Source organism: Denticeps clupeoides, chromosome 11, assembly GCF_900700375.1.
Source record: "Denticeps clupeoides chromosome 11, fDenClu1.1, whole genome shotgun sequence".
In the NCBI taxonomy this organism is placed as follows: Eukaryota; Metazoa; Chordata; class Actinopteri; order Clupeiformes; family Denticipitidae; genus Denticeps; species Denticeps clupeoides.
In genome coordinates, this window is record NC_041717.1 from 376,750 (window position 1) to 398,579 (window position 21,830).

Sequence of the window (21,830 nt, forward strand, 5' to 3'; positions counted from 1 at the left end):
GTCATTAAACCCATCATGTAAAAGGCTCATGTCAGTTCTTTAAGCCTTGGTGTCAGGTTTGAAGCCTTCACACATAAGGCATCATGGGTGAGGACTTAACAATAGTTACATTTCATTAGAGGATGATGAATCCATTTTATAATCTGCAACAGAAAGGAAAGGTGCTGGCAGACCTACTGAGGTACATCATAGTAAAATGTTTTCCTCACAGATTAAAACTGGAGATTGCAGTGGTGAACAAAGTAATCAAACAAAGCATGGCGGCCTTGTAATCAGAAGGTTGCCGGTTCGAATCCCAACCTGCCATGGTGCCACTGAGCAAAGCACTGTTCCCACACACTGCTCCCTGGGCGCCTGTCATGGCTGCCCACTGCTCACCAAGGTAGATGGGTTAAAAGCAGAGATTGGAAGAGCACTGTGTGCTGTGGTCTATGACAATCACTTCACTTTCATTTTAAGTACTTTACCGCTTTAAGATTCCTCAGCTTTGGCACATAAGTTACAATTCAAGGATTCAAAACCTTTTCAATCGCAATGTGACAAATTTGTTTTTGGTTAGAAGCCCATTGTAAAAGTTGTAATAGACATGCGTACATAATTGAAAAAGAATAATTGCTAAAATTTATTAAAAGTTCCCTATTATGAAATGTATTCATTTTTTATATTGGTATTAGTGGTCCCCTAATCATATATCTGAAGTCTATTTCTGAAAGTTTTTGGTGCAGAATTACAGCCACTTTTTAGCCAGTCCCACAATAAGATTTCCCCAGAACGTGCCATTTCGGTGTCTGTAGCTTTAAATGCTAATGAGGAGGGGAGAGGCCTATAGAAGTGAGGGGGCATTTGCAGAAATTATGTCATCAACACCTTTCACCAACCACAATTTTGGCACCAACAGGAAAAAAAATTAAACTGGTTCTTTAGATTCCTACAGGACTGAACAAAACCTGTAATCTTTCTCCTTATGACAACATAAGGGGAGACATTTCAGATCCAACTGTCTGAGCTGCTGCTCTCTAAACGGCGAAGCAGAGTGACCAAAGCACTCTTTACACCTATCACCATTTCTAGCCACTGCAGTACCGTAGACAGGCTAGAGGAACTTTTATTAATGTTAAATAAAGTGACATTTTCATAATAGGGGACTTTTAAACAATAGTGATGGCCTGTTTGTAAAATAAATACTATGGTGGGAATTAATGGTTTTGTGGGTTTTATGCTGCGCCACAGGTGTAATGCAATGGCCAAAAGTGGACATGAAATCCAACAATATTCCTGTTGTTCCTGTAACTCCATGTGAAGCAGCTATACAAGGTGTATTTGGAAAAGCAAACCTACATGAGGACCACATGAGGCTGCAAATACAGAAAACCCAACTAGAAATAAATTACAGGTGGGTATATTGCCATATTTTAATTGTTTAATTTAATTGTTTCAATATGAATAGTTTTCTATATGTACTTGAAAAAAACTCATAAAAGAAACCCACCAAAAATTTTGCATATTGTCTTTAATGGACTATTGATTGGTCATTTCGAAATGACTGACATATTGCATCTTCCTCTTCCATCTTGCATGTCAGGGTTGCATTCGGGGTCTGTCTCTGGTGCAGAAGGGCAGTGTTCTCCCCTCATTATAGCAATGTTATGGGGTCTGGGGTGACCTGAAGCCAATGAAGGCACTAGTATGGCCCAGGCTTGAGGTCAGGGTAATGGGTTAATAAGTGGGACTGGCAGGGTCATCCTTGCTTAGTAACTCAGTTGCAATATAAGTACTATATATGTGTGTTCATAAGTACAATCATGGGTCAATCTAGTGCTTAGTGTAGACTCATGAGAAATTTTGGAGTCATCCAGGCCAATTTGATTCCACATTGGTGGAAGATCACACAAACTGTAATTAGTTCCTGCAGATGTACTGTAAAGTTGGCCCGTCATCTATTTATAGTAATACAAGTTCCAAAGCCTGAAAAGTAAGCCTACATGCAAATTGATACTGCAGAAAAACTTCCTGTTTACATAATCAAGAGACCACACCAGACATACAAAAATGTCTATAACCTAGTACAGTGCTGTATTTAACTTTTTGGTTTGATTAACTTTAGGTTTGCTGAAATTCCAAACAACAAGAGCAAGATTATTTGTGGAAATAGCTAGCAGAGTCATAAATTTCTGTTTGGATAGCTTGGACAGGTTAGGGGCACTTGGGTATGACTTCCGCCATACTTTTTATAAAATTGCAATTAGTGACTTAAATATCCAACAATTTGCAGTGTACAGTGTCGATAGTATATCGAATAAGGAAATGAAACCAATTTCTTTTGAATTTTAGTGGTGCTTTGTAAAACAACAATTGGTTTTTGGTCAAACTGCGGGAGAACGACCGGCGTTGATTCGATACTAGACTCTGTTTCCCAGGAACACCCTACTTTAGCCGAAATGCCTGACGGTATATTGGTGGACATAGCGGCTGTCGCGCTGCCAGTAGAGGCAGCGAGTCCCGACTCAGTAGCGACTACCATGGCGGCCACAGGAGGAGGGAAAATCAGAACTAGAAGATACCATATCGTCTCCAAACCGTACGCGAAAGGGAAGCAGGTACCATGGAGCTTTTTGTGTCCTATTGTGGGTGGTTTGACCATTTGACGGTCGTGTAATTTTAGGAAGACTTTGTGGAGCTCCGTTGTTCGCCACCTTCCGGGCTAGCAGGCCCCGCGGCCCGTGGCGCACTCATTTAGCCCTCAATGCTAACTAGACCTGATTTTGAAACAGCGGACAAAAGTATTGCTTTGGTCTACACGGACTCTGTGCTTGGTTAACAGCGTTTATAGGCAAGATAACAGCGGCTGTCAGCCGCCACGGTTCTCGGGGAGCTTCCCGGCGGCCCAGTTGCTAAATGCTAAAGTGTTTAAAACCGCACACTTTCACCGGCGCACAAGTTAAAGCAGCCGGCCACGGTTCTGCGGCACAGGCCAGGGCCCGCCACGGTTCCGCAGTTGACCGTGGTTCGATGGACGACAGCCGGGCGCGGTTACCCGCCTGAACCAGCCAGCTTCAGGTTTACCGCTTCGAAACTGCTCCTCCCTGCACGTGTGCGCCGCTTTTCGCCTTATTTACTCCACGCAACTTCACTCGTGCATTCATCTGTTGGCAGCCGTGTGTAGTTGTTTTAAACGATCAGGAATGAATGAAGCTGGACACGTGGGAGTGTTCGGATTAGACGTAATGTTATGACCTTTATTGAGTAGGCCCGCATTTTAGTCAGAACACCTGGACGTCGGTGATAGTGGGGTGTGGGGTACAAAGCCATCCGCATCATAAACTTTATGGCCAAAAATAAGGTGTGCCTGCGTGGATTGTTTTCCAGCACATCAGACAGATTATTGATTAATTTATTGATTAATTTGGAGGTTGGGATCTCCAATTTATGGTCCTCAGTTCTGTTTTAGGGGTTTGTAGTGTGGTAGGGTATGTTATTCTTCCTAAAAGAGGGCTCAGGCATCAGGGGATATTTTTTCATGAAGGGAGCTTAGCTGCCTGACCAGCTTGAACACTCATCAGTTTGAGAATTATCTGAACACTACTATACATTAATTTGACATTCATCAAAACACGTTTATCCATTTTCCTTTAAATAACGTTTCGCCAGTCGATATAGCCAGGCACAGTGCTGGATGTGTGTGAAGCTTGTATTGGAAATTAGTACTCTGTATGCGTAACAATAATTAGTGCTGCTCACTTTTAATTATGCTTTAGGCCCCTACAGGCATTCTCTCTCTCACACAGACATTTAGTTTTTTAACATTAATATTTTGTGAGGCCATCATTATTTTCCAGCACTGCCTCAACTCTCCTAAGCATGGAGTTCCACTCCTCCATGACTGCATGACTGACGCTCCTCCATAATCCTTTTGAGGATGTCCCACAGATGCTTAATAGGGTTCAAGTCTGGAGGCAGTGTTTGGGAATGTTATATTGAGTAGTTTCTGCTTCAGCACGTTTGCCTTCATGTTCAGCACCAAACCATGACACTCCCACCACCATGTTTCACTGTAGGCAAGACACACTTGTCTTTGTACTGCGTACCTGGTTGACACCACACAAGCTTGACTCAATCTGAAACAAATAAGTCGACATTGGTCACATCAGACCACAGCACCTGGTTCCAATGTTAATGTCTTTAGTCTGCTTGTCTTCAATGAACTTTTTGCAGGTTTTTTTTGTGCATCATCTTCAGAAGACGCTTCTTTCTGGGTCAACAGCCATGCAGACCCGTCTAATGCAGCGTGTGGCATCTGGTCTGATGATTGACAGGCTGACCTCTGACCCCTTCAACCCATGCAGGAAGGCTAGCAGCACTCGATCTGTTTTTCAAAAGACCTCTGGTTATGACCTGACCCACATTTGTGGCATTTATCAGATGCCCTTAACCAGAGTGACTTCCAATCAGTAATTACAGGGGCAGTCCTGGAGACACTCATGGTTAAGTGTCTTGCTCAGGGACACAATGGTAGTAAGTGGGGTTTGAACCTGGGACTTTGTGGTCGTCTGGTTCAGAGGCAAGTGTGTTACACTCTAGGCTACTAGCACCCCGTTGAGAGACACCTTTTTTTAGTAGACCATGGCGAGGTCTCTACTGAGTCCTGTTAAACCGCTGTATGGTCGTTACCATCATGCTGGCATCTTCTTTTAGCTTCTGCCATCTTTATGCATAGCAAAAACACCAAGTTAAGCAACCATAGTACCTTTTATTTGGTCTGAATCAGTCGGCGAGTTTGTCACATTGAATCATTTTCCTCTTGGTTCAGTTTCCTTTCACATAAGGAGAATTAAACTAATCCAAAATGCAACATTTCCAATCACACAAGAACTTTCTCTCTGCTTATCGGTTTGATGTGTTGCCTTGGGAACAACAAAAGGAAGTACAGAAAGTAGATCTTTGTGGACAACTGCAAGTTTGTGGAACATTATAATGGTTTTTGCCATTTTCTATGCATTTACCACTTTAGGCAAATCATACAGTTTGAAAATTAGGTATGGTTATGGCTTGATATACTCCTGGTGAAGTTTTTAACTCGTGGGTTGTGCAGCAGACCCTTTCTTTCCCAAGTCGCTTGCCTCCTCATGACTCCTGCAATCATAACTGACAAAAAACAGTTTTTTTTCATCTTGCACATTGTTTAAACGGTGTAAACGGCGTATACCTCTGTAAACTGCCCTACCACCATTACTGCCAGCAGTTGGAAATATTCACAGATTCTGAATTAATTCAATGTCTACTGTTTCTTTTTGTATGAATCTTTGATTGGTTTGAACCAGTCCTGTTCATATGTTATACTTGTGTGTGTGTGTGTAAACATATGTAAATGTCTTTTGCTTTCGTAACTGTACTTTCTCTGTCTTCTTCTCTGGTTTTGCAGCAGGTTGGTTTAATCAGTAGAGTGACTGACACGGTGAAGAGCATTGTACCCTCCTGGCTGCAGAAGTACTTCAGAAATGAGGAGGTGGCTGAAGCACCAGGGGGAGGAGTTAAAGGGCATGACCAGCCAACCCCCAATGGCAATGAGGAGGTTGTCCCTCTGCAAGATGGGCGTGACTCACCTGAACCAAGCACCAGTAATACAGGTAGGGTTATTTCAGCACATTAAGTCAGCTAGGGCTATACTATGTATTAAAAGATCTCTGGCCTGGCCAATTCTTAATATTTTGAACTGATATGAAGTAATTAGGTGTGCAAGTAGTTAGGTAGCAATCAAAAATCTCTGATTGCTAAAGTCACACAAGCCAATCAACACTGAAGCGCTGCTGTCACTTACATTCCACTTCCACATGTGAGCAGTGTAAAGGTGGAGAGAGGAAGGAAGATATAGCAGCTGAGGGCACTAATCCTTGTGGCAATCTCTGTGGTTTGTTGTGAGTCTTCCACCTTCCTCACCTCTGTCCTCTTCTCTTGCCACCAACGGTCTGTCTTAAAGTAAAGTGAAGTGATTGTCACATGTGATACACAGCAGCACAGCACACGGTGCACACAGTGAAATTTGTCCTCTGCATCACCCTGAGTGAGCAGTGGGCAGCCATGACAGGCGCCCGGGGAGCAGTGTGTGGGGACTGTGCTTTGCTCAGTGGCACCTCAGTGGCACCTTGGCGGATCGGGATTCGAACCAGCAACCTTCTGTTTACAGGGCTGCTTCCTTAACCGCTAGGCCACCACTGCCCCTAACTGTCTGGCCTAGTCCTCTTCCCATATTTCCCTTATGATCCCACTCTTTGCGCATCATGTGGGTCCCCAAGTCAGTCCTTTGCATCCCACATGCTAAAGTTGCAAAACATGCATTTTCATAATTGAAAGACTTTTGGAAAGATTTTTGCTTTAATTTTAGCTTAAATTTTGATTTAATTTTAGCTTTAGTCTAGTCTTTGCATCAAGCAGTCATTTTAGTTTTTGTCATGTACAGACTCAAGTTTGTCAAGTATGACACTTTTATTCTATTTTTATTATTTTATTATTTTTTTTTCAACAAAAATTTTATTTTTATTCTGAAATCTAAATTATGCCATGAACCAGACATAATTTATGACATAATTAATTACATTTCATAGGTAAGGCTGGACAATTGTTTTGAATATATTTGGCCATTATAAAATCCCGTTTTATAAGTCTTAACCTTAGCTAAGCTAGGCTAAGCTAACGAAGCTATGCATTCCTGTGTTCAAGTCAGCCTCCAAACAACATTTTGGCTAAACGTAGGCATTAACTATTTAGACTGTTCTTAGCTGTTTAGTTAACTTTTCTCAAACTTTGAAGGTTTCCTAAAGAAATTCACCTCAGTTTACAAATCTTAACCTTAGCTAAGCTTGCAAAGCTGTGCATGTTCAAGTCAGCCTCCAAACAACGTTTTGGTTAAAAGTAGTGGTGGGCTGTTATCGGCGTTAACGTGAGACTCTTATCGGCAATTTAAAATAAATAAATAAATAAATATCGCCGTTAATCTATTCACAAAGTTGGGTTGGGAGCTGGGTCTATACTACGCAAGCTATTGTGCCTGAGTTAAATGGTTACACTAGATTTATATGTATATTTCTTCTTTCTTGTGTCTTATTTTCTAAAGACTTTTATTTGGTTTTTGAGACCTGGTTCAGGTCTCTTGGACACATTGCGTGAGTTGTGAGAGGTGCGTGGGGTTTGTGTGCAAAGTTATTTTTCATTTTAATTTATGTACATATTAGGAATATTTTGCATGTGTTTGTGAATATTTTTTTTTATGTTCTTTTAATACTGTATATTATAGAGAGAGGTGTAGAAAGACGCAATGTTCTGACGCGACCTTGCTTTTTGTACAGGTATGCAGTATTGTAAATTGTGAATGCTTTATGTTAATGTTCAGTTCTGTTGGACATGGCGTGAGTTGTGAGAGAGAGAGGTGCAGAAAGACGCGATGTGTGACGCGATGTTCTGACGCGACCTTGCTTTTTGTACAGAATACACTTTGCACAGAAAATCTCTTGGGTGTCAGCTCATCATTTGTGGTTCAAGAAACGAAACCCAAAAATTACACAATGCCGAAGAAGAACCGCTACACTATGATGACTTTCACCTTGATATTTTAGGGCAGATGTATACCTAGCCAAATTGCACTGTAGGGGGCGAGAAAAAATTACCACATCAAATGTGACGTGGTAACATGGATGCAGCTATTTAACTGAATAGACAGTTGGTAAACACAAGTACATCTTATTGAACATCATTTATTTTCATCACCAATTATCATAGTAGAACAGCTTTCTCAAGTAGTTTGTGATTCATTTTGGAAACAGGAGAAGAGCCCCTGGTCTAATGCGCCACCTGTCTTGAGAAACCCGTTCTCAAAGACTTACTTTTAGTCATTATTTGGGTAGCACACACATTCTGAATGCCTTCGGCAGAATTCAAATGAGACATTTTAATCTAGATTAATTTAGATTAATCTAGATTAAACTCACTGTAATCTTTGAATTAATCTAGATTAAGAAAATTAATCTATGCCCACCTCTAGTTAAAAGTAAGAACTATAATACAGGATTTTATAATGGCTAAATATAATCAAAACAGTTGTTTAGCCTTACCAGGGAATTGTCGTTCGACAGTAATGTAAAGAGTTTTTTGTGATTATTTAATTTTGTAGAATATTGTATTTTGAAAGCACTGGGCATTTCAAGTTGTTATAAGTAGTTTGTATGTTTCACTTTGAAATTAAACATTTCACTATTAGTATGCCACTTTTCATTGACATACAAGCAAGTGTCCTTTATCATATTGCAATCGCATATTGCACTATTGATCTCAATAATTGCAATATGTATTTTTTTCCCCCAAATCATGCAGCCCTACTTGATGACTAATAATAAGAAACTGGAGTCTCCTAATTAGAAGGTTTAAATTGATGTCATTATTGTTTGATCCCCAATCATAAAATATTACACTGTGAGATTATTTAACACTAATGAGTTTCCCCTAGCCTGTCTGAGGTTCTGTAGTGGCTAGAAATGGCTATTGGTGTAAAGAGTGCTTTGTTCATTCTACTTCGCCGTTCAGTAAGCAGCAGCTCAGATGGTCTGATCTGGAATTTGTCCCTTTGTCATCATAAGGGGAAAGGTTACCTCCCGTTTGTCATGCTTTGCCCACCCCTCCCCTAAAACATTATCTTCACGGATTGTCATGGCTTTAAAAATGAGCACAAATGTAATTTTTGTTGTCATGCAAGACTCTGCAGAACCAGTGGGTTAATAAAATGTTTCTTTTCTGGAAAAACGCTGACACTACTTTCTGTCTGTGCCAAACATGGTTGGTGAATGGTGTTATCATTTCTGCGAATCCCCCTCAACTTCAATAGGCTGCTCTCCTTGCCCCGCCTCTCTCCTCCTCATTAGCATTTAAAGCTACAGACTCCGAAACTGTATGTCCTGGGGAAATCTCATTGTGGGATTGGATAAAAGTGGCTGTAATTCTGATTCTACTTCAGATATAGTAATATGGGACCACTAAGACATATAAAAGCATAAAAAATTATAATAGGTGACCTTTTAAAGCACCCAGTCATTTGTAAAACTCAGGAATGTTTGGGTGATACATGTAGGGTGGAAGGTGGCCTAGTGGGTTAAACAATCGACTATCATCCAGAACACCAAAAGGCCCAGGTTTAAACCCCACTTGCACCCATTGGCCAGGGGAGTGTCTCCGGGGGGCCTGTCCCTGTAACTACTGATTGTAAGGCACTAAGGGTGTGTGATTGTTCTTTCAAGTACAGTATTTAAGTGAAGTTTAAGATGGATTCTGAAAAGTCCTACTTCTGAACTTTTATACACTATTGATATGTAAATAAAGAATATACAAACCGCCTAAATTCCTCATTGGGGTTCTTTCCAGAATCTTCAACAAACAAGGCATTGCTGAACTTCCACGATGTTCTTTCTCGCCCTCCACTCAATCGCTCTCACCTGCACTTCCCATCTCTGGATGGATCTCCAGTGTTGAGCGGCTCCGGGACTCTATTCCCACAGTCCTCTGCTGCCTCAGCCCCCTTCTCTCTGGTGAAGGAGATTAAAGATTCAAGCTCTCAGCATGAGGATGATAACATCTCCACCACCAGTGGCTTCTCATCACGTGCCTCAGAGAAAGGTGTGTGCTTTAAAAAAAAAAAAAATTCTGTCTTGGAATTGGTGCTTTCAACCCTGATTTGTTTCAGATGTATCCACCTCAAGACCGCCTCCACAACTGTGGTCCCCGGAGGGTGACCGCACCTCATCAGGACCTCAGCATGCTCAATCCAGTCTGAAGAAGCCCACCTTTAACTTGTCTGTTTTCAACACTTCCAACTCGGTGAGTGCATTTGGGATGTTCACGTATGGGACAGTTGGAATCTTCTGGTGGTTACTGATTGTGTCTCTCCTGTAGATGGTGCTAAACAGCTCAGGGCTCATCTCAAGCCAGTTGGGTAATTCACCGTTCTACCCAGGCAAGACCACCTATGGTGGCGCTGCAGCAGTGGTTCGCTCACCTCGAGTGCACTCTGGGACACCTTACCAGGTGTGTCCATGCGTTGGCTGAAGGTTCTGGTTTATGGTGTCTCCTGTTTCTGACAAACTGGGACACAACCCAGATTTTGACTGAAAGATTTTGTCTCTCCTAGGCTCCTCTGAGAAGGCAGCTTAAAGCCAAACCTTCAGTGGCTCAGCCCTGTGGGGTGACTAGTGCTACAGCTCGTCGTATCCTGCAGTCCCTGGAGCACATGTCCAGCCCCCTCGCAGTGAGTAGCACATTTACCGGGGATCACTCGCCTCAGGTTGAACTGCTCTCATTCTACATGCTGGTCTTATTTAGTTTGGCCTTCAATTTGTTCTTTAAACACCAGTCCGTGTCCTGGTAAATACTGCATGTTCATCGTGTTTTTTTTTTCTCTTTTACAGGATGCAAGGAAAATTCCGTCAACTATCTCTTCCCCTTTGTCAACAGTGAGTGTGAACGCAGCTCTTTGCTTTTATTTAGGACAAGAATGCTGAAGCTGTGTGACCATTTTGGTCTTTTGTACTCTCTTTTCACTTTACAGTCTTTACAGTCACTGGATCATTCTGATGCAGCCGTTTCACTTCATCAGGCCAAAAAAAAAAGGGTACGTTATTTTCTTTTTAAGGAAATCCTGTCTTTAACCTGAAAAGTTCCATCTGGCTTATAGTTACCAAGAACTACCCATCCACTTTGGTGGCGCCCATTTTTATGACCATGATGACTGCAATGAAATGTTACATTTGGTGATCACGCCTGAAGAGTGTTTCATCCTTCTGAAAGGGATTGTACAATATTTAACTTTTCACTGTATGATAAATTAGGAAGCTACATAATAAATATGCTTACTTTGATGTAGATAAAGATCCATGCATCCAAAAAACTGACCTTTTGTCCATAATTGCAACAGGTTCAGATTTGTTCTTTCGTGGTAGGTAGGGCTTTATAAATGCTTAAGCATCTGAAAGCTTGTTCTGTTTTTTTTTTTTTTTTTTTTTTTTTTTGGTCTAAATTTATGGACTGTGGATTTGTAAGACTGTGTAATTGAGTTGTGCTTTGCTGTGCGTGGTATTTTTTTTTTTTTTTTTTTAGATTGAACCTGGACTGCCCCCTGTGCAGAAATTATTGGTACCAACATCTGTGTGTGCATCAGGAAATCGTTCCATGTCGTTCCGGCCCTCTCTCACACCAAGGGGAGCCAATCAAAGCTTGGACGGGAAAATGTCCAGACCTATGGTTAAGAGCATTTCACACTTATTGTATAAAGAGCTAGGAAAGGGGAACATTCAGTTCTAACATGTGTGTCTGTCTGCAGTCTGTCAGGAAGTCTCCTCCCATCCCTGAGCCAGCTCAGAGGTAAAGAAATATCTCTACTCTTGTGCATACAGTTCCACCAATGTCTGCATTGTGTGGAGGGCTAACAACAGACCTTTGACCCCACAGCCCAGGCACCACGTCAAAACCGCTTTCCAGCACCCCTGCCTCCTATGGGTCAGGAGGAGGCAAGATGAAGCGTGAAAGAGCCATCAGACCATCCAACAAACGGCCTGACGATGAGGTATGAATAGATGATGCACTCTCTCGTTTGCACTTCTCTCATGTTGACCTTTATAATTATGAAGCTTAAAATGTTTTTTGTTTGCTATTGGTTATGGGGCCGGACTTCCATGTTCTCTGATTTAGTTACTGACTGGATTTGATTGAATAGTTCTCCAGTGTGTTAAATACTTGTGTAGGATCTTTTAGGGGGCAGTGGTGGCCTAGTGGTTAAGGAAGTGGCCCCGTAATCCGAAGGTTACCAGTTCAAATCCCGACTCGCCAAGGTGCCACTGAGCAAAGCACCGTCCCCACACACTGCTCCCCGGGCGCCTGTCATGGCAGCCCACTGCTCTCTAAGGGTGATGGGCTAAATGCACAGGACAAATTTCACTATGTGCACCGTGTGCTGTGCTGCTGCACAATGACCATCACTTTTTTTTTTCTTTTCACTTTTCAGTATGTTTGTTTGTGTTGTCAGATTGTGAAAGTGTACTACAATTGCTGATTTTATGCTTATTCGGGGGGGTATGGTTATATACACGCTTGTGGGGTTATGTGGTGTGGTGGCCCAGCAAGTAATCAAAAGGTGGCTGGTTCAAAACGCAAACTGCCAAGGTCCCACTGAGGTCTTGATCAAGGTACCTTCCCCACACACTGCTCCCTGGGCACCTTTCATGTCTTGCCACTACTCACTAAGAGGGATAGGTTAAATGGAGAGGACACATTTCACTGTCTGTCACATTTGACAGTCACTTTCAATTCCCTTCCACTGGTTTGATTTATATTCTAAAAATATGGATTGTGTGGTGTTCTTTCAGGTAGTGGAAGTGCCTGACCTGCCTGCCATCTCTCTGCCCATCAGCACTCACTCCCTCCCAATGTTCACTTTCTCGTCCACAACACCTACCAACACTGTCTCACCTGTTGTCAAGACTGCGCCTCCTTCCACAAAGAAGTCCCTTCCCACGAAGGTGAGTGCTATTCAAACTGAGTGATCATTAAAAATGCTGAATAATCATGTATACAGTACAGAGGGACTGATTTTCAGCAGAATGTGGTATTGTGGTATAGCATTTTATCAATTTTTGTAATCTACACCAGTGGGGACAGGGACCGCTTAGCCTGAAAAACCTCAACACAACATTACAGAACATTTTACAAATAAACATTTAATCAAAATTTTTGTGAGATTTTCAGTTTTGTCTAACTAGCACTTGCAAACAGCCAAACACATCATGTAGACACATCATGGGTGGTAGTAGCCTAGTGGGTAACACACTCGCCTATGAACCAGAAGACCCGGGGTTCGAATCCCACTTACTACCATTGTGTCCTTGAGCAAGACAATTAACCCTAAGTTGCTCCAGGGAGACTGTCCCTGTAACTACTGATTGTAAGTCGCTCTGGATAAAAGGCGTCTGATAAATGCTGTAAATGTAGACCCTGTTGAAGAGCAATGTGGTAAATTTGAATTCTCTTCCTGCAGGAGACTCAATCATCTTCCCCACCCCCATGTGCACCCTTCACTTTTTCCTCACCCATCGTAAAGGCGACGGCTGCCAGTCCTCCAACTTTCTCTCCATCTGTAAGTGCAGCATCACAGTGTCATACCCACTTCCCATAATGCTCTTGACAAATGTGCTCATTAACTGTGTGTGTGTGTGTGTGTGTGTGTGTGTGTGTGTGTGTGTCCATGCCTGCAGTCCGGCTTTACATTCAGTGCTCCTGTAATGAAGACGTGTGTCACTATGTCCAACGGGAGTGGACTGCAGGACGTGACTGGTATGATCTTGTGGGAAATCTTGATTTTGCTGGAGTGAATGACTGTTGTCATGACCCTGTACGTTTCTCTCTGTGTTCAGTCAAAGTTGCATCCTGTAACAGTGAAGAGGAGAGTGAGGGTCCATTCAAGCCAGCCAAGTTCCTGAAGCAGGGCAGTGTCCTGGACCTTCTGAAGGACCCTGGTAAAAAACAAATGTTCTCTTCGTTGTTTTTGGTTCAGAAGGGTTTGGACAGATTTTCAAACGTGAAGTATTGTCTCTTCACCAGGTTTTTCCTCCACCTCCCCAGAGATTTCCACAGCCCCCAACCCACCTGCCCCCCTACCAACCGATAAATTCAAACCTGCTGCTGGTTCGTGGAGTTGCAGCACCTGCCTGCTGCAGAATACCTTGACCGACACTAAATGTGTTACCTGTCAGACCCCCAAACCGGACGATAAACCTGTTTCTGGGCAGACCGCACCCTTATCTGGGTTGGCTGCCCTGTTTGCTCCCCCAGCGGGTTCATGGGAGTGTGACACTTGTCTGGTTCAGAACAAACCAGGGGCTGTCAGGTGTGTCGCCTGTGACACAGCAAAGCCAGGCACTGCGGTCAAACACGGCCTGATGCTGCCCAATTTCTCGGACTCCCCCAAGACCACAACTTCTCCCTCCTCCAGCACGCCCACACCCGGCCTTTCAGGATTTGGGGATCAGTTTAAGAAGCCCGAGGGATCCTGGGAGTGCAACACGTGCCTGGTGCAGAATAAAGAGCAGGACTCTGCATGTGTGGCGTGTCAGAGCACCAAGCCTGGTAAGGGTTGATTACTGGCCCTGTACTCTCATTTAAATTGGCTGCTCAAGACACACTGTTCTTCCAACTGTTCCAATTCCAATTCTGCATCTGCTTTGTAGACCAAGGAGCAGTCCCCCCTGTTTTACTCGTAACATGACACTATCCTGTTCTCCCCATCCATACTTGCTCTTTTCATCCCATTTATATCTATATTCCACACGGTGGAATCTTCAATTTTCGTCTATTCAATCTATACTCTAACCCTGATTTTTCTTTTTCAACACTCCCTTTCACTCTCCTTCAGAGACTTTTAACATGTTCGCACCAATTTGTGACACAAGATTCCATTTGCTAAATCTTTTTTTTTTTGTTTTTTTTTTTTGTTTCTACTGGGATCTACCTGATTATTCTTTCTGTAAAAACTGCCACAGGTGTGACTGCAGCACCTACCTCCGTCAGCAGCTCTGCAATGCCCCTACTTGGATTTGGGGATCAGTTCAGGAAGCCAGATGGATCATGGGAGTGTGACACCTGCCTGGTCCAGAACAAATATGAGGATCCAGCGTGCGTGGCATGCCAGACACCCAAGCCGGGTGCGTCCATCGAGAAAAAGAACTCAGGTAAAGATATGAAGCACCAAAAACTGATTAGCTTACTGAAATAAATGTTGTATAAAATTTGCATCCACCACTCACCAAATATGTAGTCTCCACTCCCCTTATGAAGCTTTGCATGAGTCTATAAGTAAGTTTTTCATTTCATTTTCATTTGTTAACTCTATAAAACAAATGTAATTCTGCACACAGCTGCACATGTCTAGTTGTGTGACTTTTATATTAAATCATTTAAAAAAGCACATTAATATACCCTGTATTTTGCTGATTTCCTGTAGGTTTTTAGACAATCTGTGGTTTAGTTTATTTTGCTCCCTGTGTAAAATCACCATTTTATTTTATACCTCCATACAAGTTGAAGGAAGATTACTCATTCTAGTTTCTTTTTTTTTTTTTTTTTTTTTTTTCTTTCTTTCTTTCTTCAGGTTTTGGAGTCTCCTCTTGCAGTTCAGGAGGTTTTAAATTTGGTAGCACTGCTTCTTCCTCAGACTCGGCTGCTGGAGCGATTAAGTTTGGAGGCTCTTTTTCAGATTCCTCCAGTACTTTGTCAGGGGGCTTTAAATTTGGAGGCACTTCAGATTCGGTGGGCAGTGTGACCACAGGGTTCAAATTTGGAGGCTCGTCTGTGGATCTGCCCAATTCAGGAGGGTTCAAATTTGGCTCTGCTTCCACCGCTGTGGCTTCCTCTTCAGAAAGCACCAATGTTTCTGGAGGGTTCAAATTTGGTTCTTCTGCTTCCTCGACTACAGCACCTAGGGAGGAATCACTCACGACAGACACTCCGAGCCAGAATGGGGGGTTAAAATTTGATGTGGCTGGTGGCTTCTCATTTGGTACAAGCACAGCAGAGCCCTCCGGTGACACAAACCCACAATCTACAGCATCTGAAACCCCCAAAGGCTTCTCGTTTGGCCAATCCAAACTTGAGTGCAAACCCCCCAGCACCACATTCAGCTTCTCCACCACAGCACCCAAAGTGGACAAGGAGGAGCATCCACCTGAGACCCAGTCAGCTGCATCCACTCCCTCCCTGTCCATGTTTGGAAAAGCAGCAGGGGTGGAGCCCACCAAAGCACCAACAACCATGTTTTTGTTCGGGAAACCAGAGGAGGAGGCATCTCCTCCACAGACTGGCTTAATTTTTGCTCCTGTGAAAGAGCAGGAGAATCCTGCTGCCTCCACAGTCACCACAGGCTTTGACTTCAAACAAGAGACGCAGAAGGACTCCGCAAAAGCCTCCTTCACATTCAGCAAACCAGCAGAGAAGTGTGAGCCTGAGCCCCCCAAACCCACCTTCAGCTTTGGGCAGAGTGGTACAGGTGAAGTTCCTCCACGAAAAAGACAGAAAACACAAAAAGTGTGCCTCACTAATGCTAGGGCACTCCAAATTAATATTCATACTTCACAGAATAAATCAATTACTCAATTATTCAAATCAAATGCTTCAATCCTGTATTGACTATAACGTTCCCCATGTTTAGATTTCTTCTTATGGCCACAAGCATCTCGTGAGGGTGGTGCACATTTATAAAGATGCAAGTCCAAAAAGTATATGAAAGTGGAAATAACAGCCAGAGTTTGCCAAAAAATCAGATCAGTTTTGTTTTGTTTGTTTTAAAACTTAATTGAACACAAACGTGTATTTTAAGTCTAAGAAAGGCTTAATTAAATGAATGCAATGAAAATAAGTAAATGGTATTGTAATTTTGAATACATGAACATGCTTGGTAGTGGCTCTCTTCTAGGCAACATTTTCCAGCTGCTGGAGATGCGCGTGCATTTGCTGAAATTAAAAAATGTGCATTAACTTGACCGTGTTGCTGTAGACATGTTTGTATACAATCAGAGATCATTGTGTGAGAACTGTGCTCATAACTAATATCAGTTGATTCTGGGACCTGTCTGCATTGTGATTTTTCAAGAAATGTTAATCACATTGTCTGGTGTGTTCCATGTAGATACAACAACAAAACCAGCTTTTGGCTTCGTGGCTCCAGTTTCCACCAGCAGCCCTCCGGCCCCCAGCCTTTTTGGGGGTCCTACCACCTCCACCCCGGCACCTGCTTCTACCTCCACGTATGTGTTTGGTCAGAGCTCCTCGTCTGATGCCCCCCCAGCCAAGACCTTCACGTTTGGTCAGCAGCAGCATGACTGTACTCCAGGCGCCACTCAAAATTTCTTGTTTGCTCCTGCCAACAACGCAGCAGCAACCTCCTTTTCTTTCGGCTCTGCGTCTTCATCCACTGCAGCTTCTTCAGGTGAGACTAGCGTCCTTGGCATCAATAAATGAATGTGGCTTCATCTAAGCACCACCTTCTCTTTTCAGCAGCTCCTCAGTCTGCAGCGCCCGCCCCCTTTCTTTTCAATGCTGCCTCTTCCATCTCAGGCTTTGGTTCTAGTCAGACACCTGTGTTTGGTCAAGGCTCCGCCCAGTCCACCACTCCAGCTTTTGGCTCAGCAGCACCTTCATTCTCAGCAAGCTCCTCCCAGCCCTCAGCATTTGGTACCAAGCCCAGCACCGCCCCAGTATTTGGTCAAGCAGCAAATGCTGCGCCCGCTTTTGGCTCTGCCAGTGCCAGCACTGGACAAGGTGAGAGTATCGGTCACAAAAATTCTGCGTGAACGCTGGTAGACTGAAGTAAAGTGATGTTTCTTGGTGTTGTGTGCAGGTGGCTTCCAGTTCAGTGGTGCCAGTGCATTTGGGGCCTCGGGGAGCAGCACGGGTGTGTTCACGTTTGGAGGAGGACCAGCGGCAGCTGCTTCTGCGGGAACACAGTCCTGTGCTCCAGGCGGGGCATTCGGCTTCTCCCAGGCTCCAGCCTTCAATATTGGGTATGCAGATTTTTCACTGATCTGAACCTGACTGGACCAAAACAGTAGTTTAAATTAGACATTAGAAAAAAAAATAGAAAATTTTGGAAAAAAAAAAATATAAATAAAATGACCTTGCTGAAGAATCAAAACAAATAATTAATAACCAAATCTAGGGAATTAAGTCAAACTGAAGGTAATGAATAGAATTTTAATTAAAATGTGCAGTCTTAGTCATTTAAGTGAAACTTTAGCACAGAAGGTTGAATCAGCTGTATGGTTATGTAACCATTGGTGTAATTACAGCAGTCAATGCTGCCAGGCAAGGTAAATCTGGAGAACAGCACTATGACTGACGCGGCTTGGAGTTACGCCTCAAATCTGAGAATATTGTGTACTAAAAATGATAAATGATTTCTATTGTGTTGCCAGATGAATTTAGCATTGGGGGCATCTTGTATGTCTCATTCTAGGAGTCATGCCAACTGAAGCGGTCAACCTTCACTGGTTTCATCATTTGATTACAATTTTTGATGCATCACAGTGCATCTCATCAATTTTTCTAGATTACTTCATATTATGTTCTAAAAACAGTCAGTGAGATGACACTGACATCTGAACTGGCAGTACTTCACATTAAAGCGTCCACACGGGCATTCAGTCTACTGCACTTTAAGTTGATTCCTTTATTCCTTGATGGTGGTACCAGTGGAGGAGTGATGAGAGAGGAACATCTTCATTATGGAGATGTCTACATTATCTGTTCTGATATGAAGATGTCAGTCATTATTGAATATCTGGTAGTTTGCTGTGTGTGAATCTCTTGTATGGTGAACTGAACTCTGTTGTTCTACCCTGACAGGTCTGCCAAAAACTCATTTATTGCAGCACCAGCAGGACAGAACACCATCTCTGGGCGCAAGATCAAAACTGCTTTTCGTCGCAGGAAGCAGTAGTTTTCTGAGTGAAGTGTGTCTCTTATTGGATGAACTCTGGAGTTCTATGCATATGGAGATGTTGTGGGAATATGGAGAGCCTGTGGTAATGGGGATGGATAGGAGCAGCGCAGGGACTCTGCCAGAGCCACTGAGGACTTCAGTCTTTTGTAAGAAATTTGTAAGATTTGAGACTGTGTGAAGATGGGATTTGGCTAGACCCCCACCCTCTTTTTTTTTTAAATTGGATTTATTGGTGCACCGTTGGTCCTTTGTACAGAAGTGTGGTGAAATGTGCTGGAGTGACGTGTGCGTGTGTGTCTGTAGGTTCTCTGGTTGGATGCAGTCATGTCTGAAGCATATGAATGTGTTTCTGTGCGGCCCGCGGTGTGGTTGGGTGGGGGTGCTGCTTGGAGGGATGACCTTGCTCCACCTATCAGTGTGTAGTTTCGTCTTCACTCCCACCCCACCCCCTCCACTTTCTCTGATTTACCTCTGTCTCTCTCTTTCCTCTCTCCCCTATATTCACTTGCTCTTAATTGGCCTTTAAATATTATTAAAAAAAATGTGTAAATAGTTTTGTTTTCTTTTTAATCGTTTTTTTTTTTTTTTTTTTTTGTGTCTTATCAGATTTTTTGTTCAGCATTGTCTTTTAGACTATGTGAAGTCCTTTATTCAAAGCTACCCAGGTCCATTTGAAATAATCTTAAATGCAAATTCGGGATCCTTTGTTTAAAAGGCATATTGGCTTTTCTGATCCGTTTGCGTCAAAAGCAGTATTGTAAAAAGTGTTAGTATGTATTTTTCTATTTTGTTTAAATGGACTCTGGTAACCTTGCATAACAAGGACAACTGCTTACTTTTAAAACTATGATTAATACTGGATGAGTTGAAAATAAACCATGGGTGATTGCCTACAATAAATTTTCAGAAATAGTTTTTAATAGTCATTAATGTTGTCTGTTTCCAGCCCACAACCAGTCAGGGGAAAATGTGTCTAAACGTTTAACATAGACAATGTTATGAGTGTGTGTAACCATACAGAAAAGAAAAAATGTGAGCTCTGGAATGGTTTTCTGCATTAATTTGTTATAAAATGTGACAATCTTCATCGAAGTCATTGTGCCTAGAATATTTTGATCTTTACAAAAATCATGATCTTTCATGTCCTTATTGAAACTACCAGAGTTAATGACTCCAAAAAAAGCCAAATGGAGTGAAATTTTCACAAACCTGAATGATTTTTAGAAACTGAGTTTAGAGGTGTGGACGAGATAATTTGACAATCCACTCAAAATTGGTTCCACAGAAACTGTAATATCCTAGTGGGAAAGACACCTCACCTTTCAACCAGAAGACCCCAAATTCCCAGGTTCAAACCCCCACTACCATTTGTCCCTGAGCAAGACACTTAACACTGAGTGTCTCCATTGGGACTGTCACTACTGATTACTAAGGCACTCTGGATAAATGCGGTAAATGTACATAATTACGATTCCAACAGTGACATGGATGTTTGCTAAGACTGATCATGTCTCACTGGCACCTGCTCCTGTGCAGTTAAATGAAAGCCTGCAGAAGAAAACGTGGTCCTGCGAAGTATCATGCCACTCCACACCAGCGTCTCAACTTTAACTCCCTATTTAATACCCTGCTAAACAGCCTCTATGAACATGCTTAACCTCTTAAAGGGGTTTGGAGGTTTTCCTTCCCAATGACTCCTACATGAGCCATGACTCTCTAAAAGCAGCTTTCACTCGATCTACAATTTACATAAGGGTGGAAAGATAAGACTTTAGAGATTCATCAGTCTCTAACCAACCTACAAATGGAGACAAGAAGAGGTTGGACAGTCAAAATGACACCAAGAGCAGAACAAAGACTCATCAATGAGATTAACAACCCAGAGTGACAGGCTAAGATCTGAAGGAGTCATTAAAGTGAAGTGATTGTCACATGTGATACACAGCACACGGTGCACACAGTGAAATTTGTCTTCTGCATTTAACCCATCACCCTGAGTGAGCAGTGGGCAGCCATGACAGGCGCCCGGGGAGCAGTGTGTGGGGACGGTGCTTTGCTCAGTGGCACCTTGGCGGATCGGGATTCGAACCGGCAACCTTCTGATTACGGGGCCGCTTCCTTAACCACTAGGCCACCACTGCCCCTGGTAACATTTGTGTTCATGAGTCTACAGCATGTAAACTGAACAGGAAACCAAACTATTTGGGAAGAACATGCAGCACAACATCTGGGGTAAAAAAATAACACTCGTGAAAACGTCACAATGATTTGCACCTGCCAGCTTGTAATCACTGATGTGAAGATGAATTTGCAAGTTTATCGAGAAGTTCTGCTTGATAATGTGAGTGTGTGCATCAGATGAAACTGTACAATTTTGGTGATTCAACAGGACAATGATTTAAGATTGGTTTATTGTCAGTACAACAGTATACATTGTATTGAAATAATGTTTCACACAGACCCCCCCCCATAGTGCAATCATAAAAGAAAAAAAATATATATGTATATACACACTAAACCATACTAACTAAAACTAAAGTAAAACTTTTCTGTACAATGAACAGGTTGAACATAACTGGACAACTTCATGTAGGATGCTTGTAAGTGGGCATGTTGGATATAAAAGAACACAAGACAAACGTGCAAAATGAGATGAGGTGCATAAGGGTGGAAGTGTCTTGTTGTCGAATTTATCAGTGTTCTGGTGCTGGCGGTGCATAGAGAGCTCTGACTGCTTGTGGGAAAAAGCTCTTGCAGTGTCTGTGAGATGGGTGGAAGTGGAACCCCGATGATGCGCTTTTTTTCTCCTCTCTGTAGGCAGACTCATCGTTGTTGGTGATGAGCCCCACTACTGACAAAGGTCCTTGTCGTTGGGAGTGGGAGTCATTTTCCTTGGTGGCTCCCTGATCTCAACCTCAAACCATGCAAAGAAGTTCAGCTTATCCGGCAGGGAGGGGTCACTGCTGCAGGCCTGATGTGTTGACTTGTAGCCCGTGATGGTCTGGATCCCCTGCCACATGCGCCGTGTGTCCTTGAAGATGTGAAGTGGCTGCGGATAAGCTCGCTTTGCCTCCTTAATAACCTTTTTTAACAGGTTGGCTCTGGCTGTAGAATAAGCCTCTTTGTCTTTGGACTGGAAGGCAGAGTTCCATGATTTTCATCATGTTGTGCAGATTAGCAGAAAACCAGAGTATGTGGTTTGGACAGGTGATGACGATCTTGGAGAGGGTGACATCCTCAACACACTTGGGGTGGTAGTAGCCTAGTGGGTAACACACTCGCCTATGAACCAGAAGGTTCAAATCCCACTTAC

General features: G+C 42.8%; 1 protein-coding gene across 2 annotated transcripts; it reads left to right on the plus strand.

The window, feature by feature from the left end:
- The first annotated feature begins 2,481 nt into the window (after positions 1-2,481).
- nup153 (nucleoporin 153) lies at positions 2,482-19,432 on the plus strand. 2 transcript variants are annotated; one of them, XM_028997059.1, is made up of 22 exons: positions 2,482-2,597; positions 5,420-5,624; positions 9,403-9,654; positions 9,722-9,855; positions 9,931-10,062; positions 10,166-10,282; positions 10,443-10,487; positions 10,583-10,645; positions 11,131-11,274; positions 11,354-11,394; positions 11,482-11,596; positions 12,396-12,548; positions 13,064-13,162; positions 13,281-13,359; positions 13,440-13,541; positions 13,627-14,151; positions 14,565-14,753; positions 15,173-16,066; positions 16,706-17,005; positions 17,074-17,337; positions 17,417-17,579; positions 18,421-19,432. In XM_028997059.1, exons 1-22 carry the CDS (start codon positions 2,520-2,522, stop codon positions 18,512-18,514), a joined length of 4,188 nt encoding a protein of 1,395 aa, XP_028852892.1. In that variant the 5' UTR covers positions 2,482-2,519; the 3' UTR covers positions 18,515-19,432. The 2 variants fall into 2 exon arrangements, with proteins under 2 accessions (XP_028852892.1, XP_028852893.1); XM_028997060.1 differs by having other exon boundaries at positions 17,077-17,337.
- The last annotated feature ends 2,398 nt before the right edge of the window (positions 19,433-21,830 follow it).

What these genes read in the sequence shown, in the direction of transcription:
- nup153 (XM_028997059.1), top strand. Translation starts at nt 2,520, where the DNA reads ATGGCGGCCACAGGAGGAGGGAAAATCAGAACTAGAAGATACCATATC. An exon ending in ATCAGGCCAAAAAAAAAAGG is followed by an intron (nt 10,646 to 11,130) that starts GTACGTTATTTT and finishes TTTTTTTTTTAG; the next exon opens with ATTGAACCTGGACTGCCCCC. An exon ending in ACAAACGGCCTGACGATGAG is followed by an intron (nt 11,597 to 12,395) that starts GTATGAATAGAT and finishes GTGTTCTTTCAG; the next exon opens with GTAGTGGAAGTGCCTGACCT.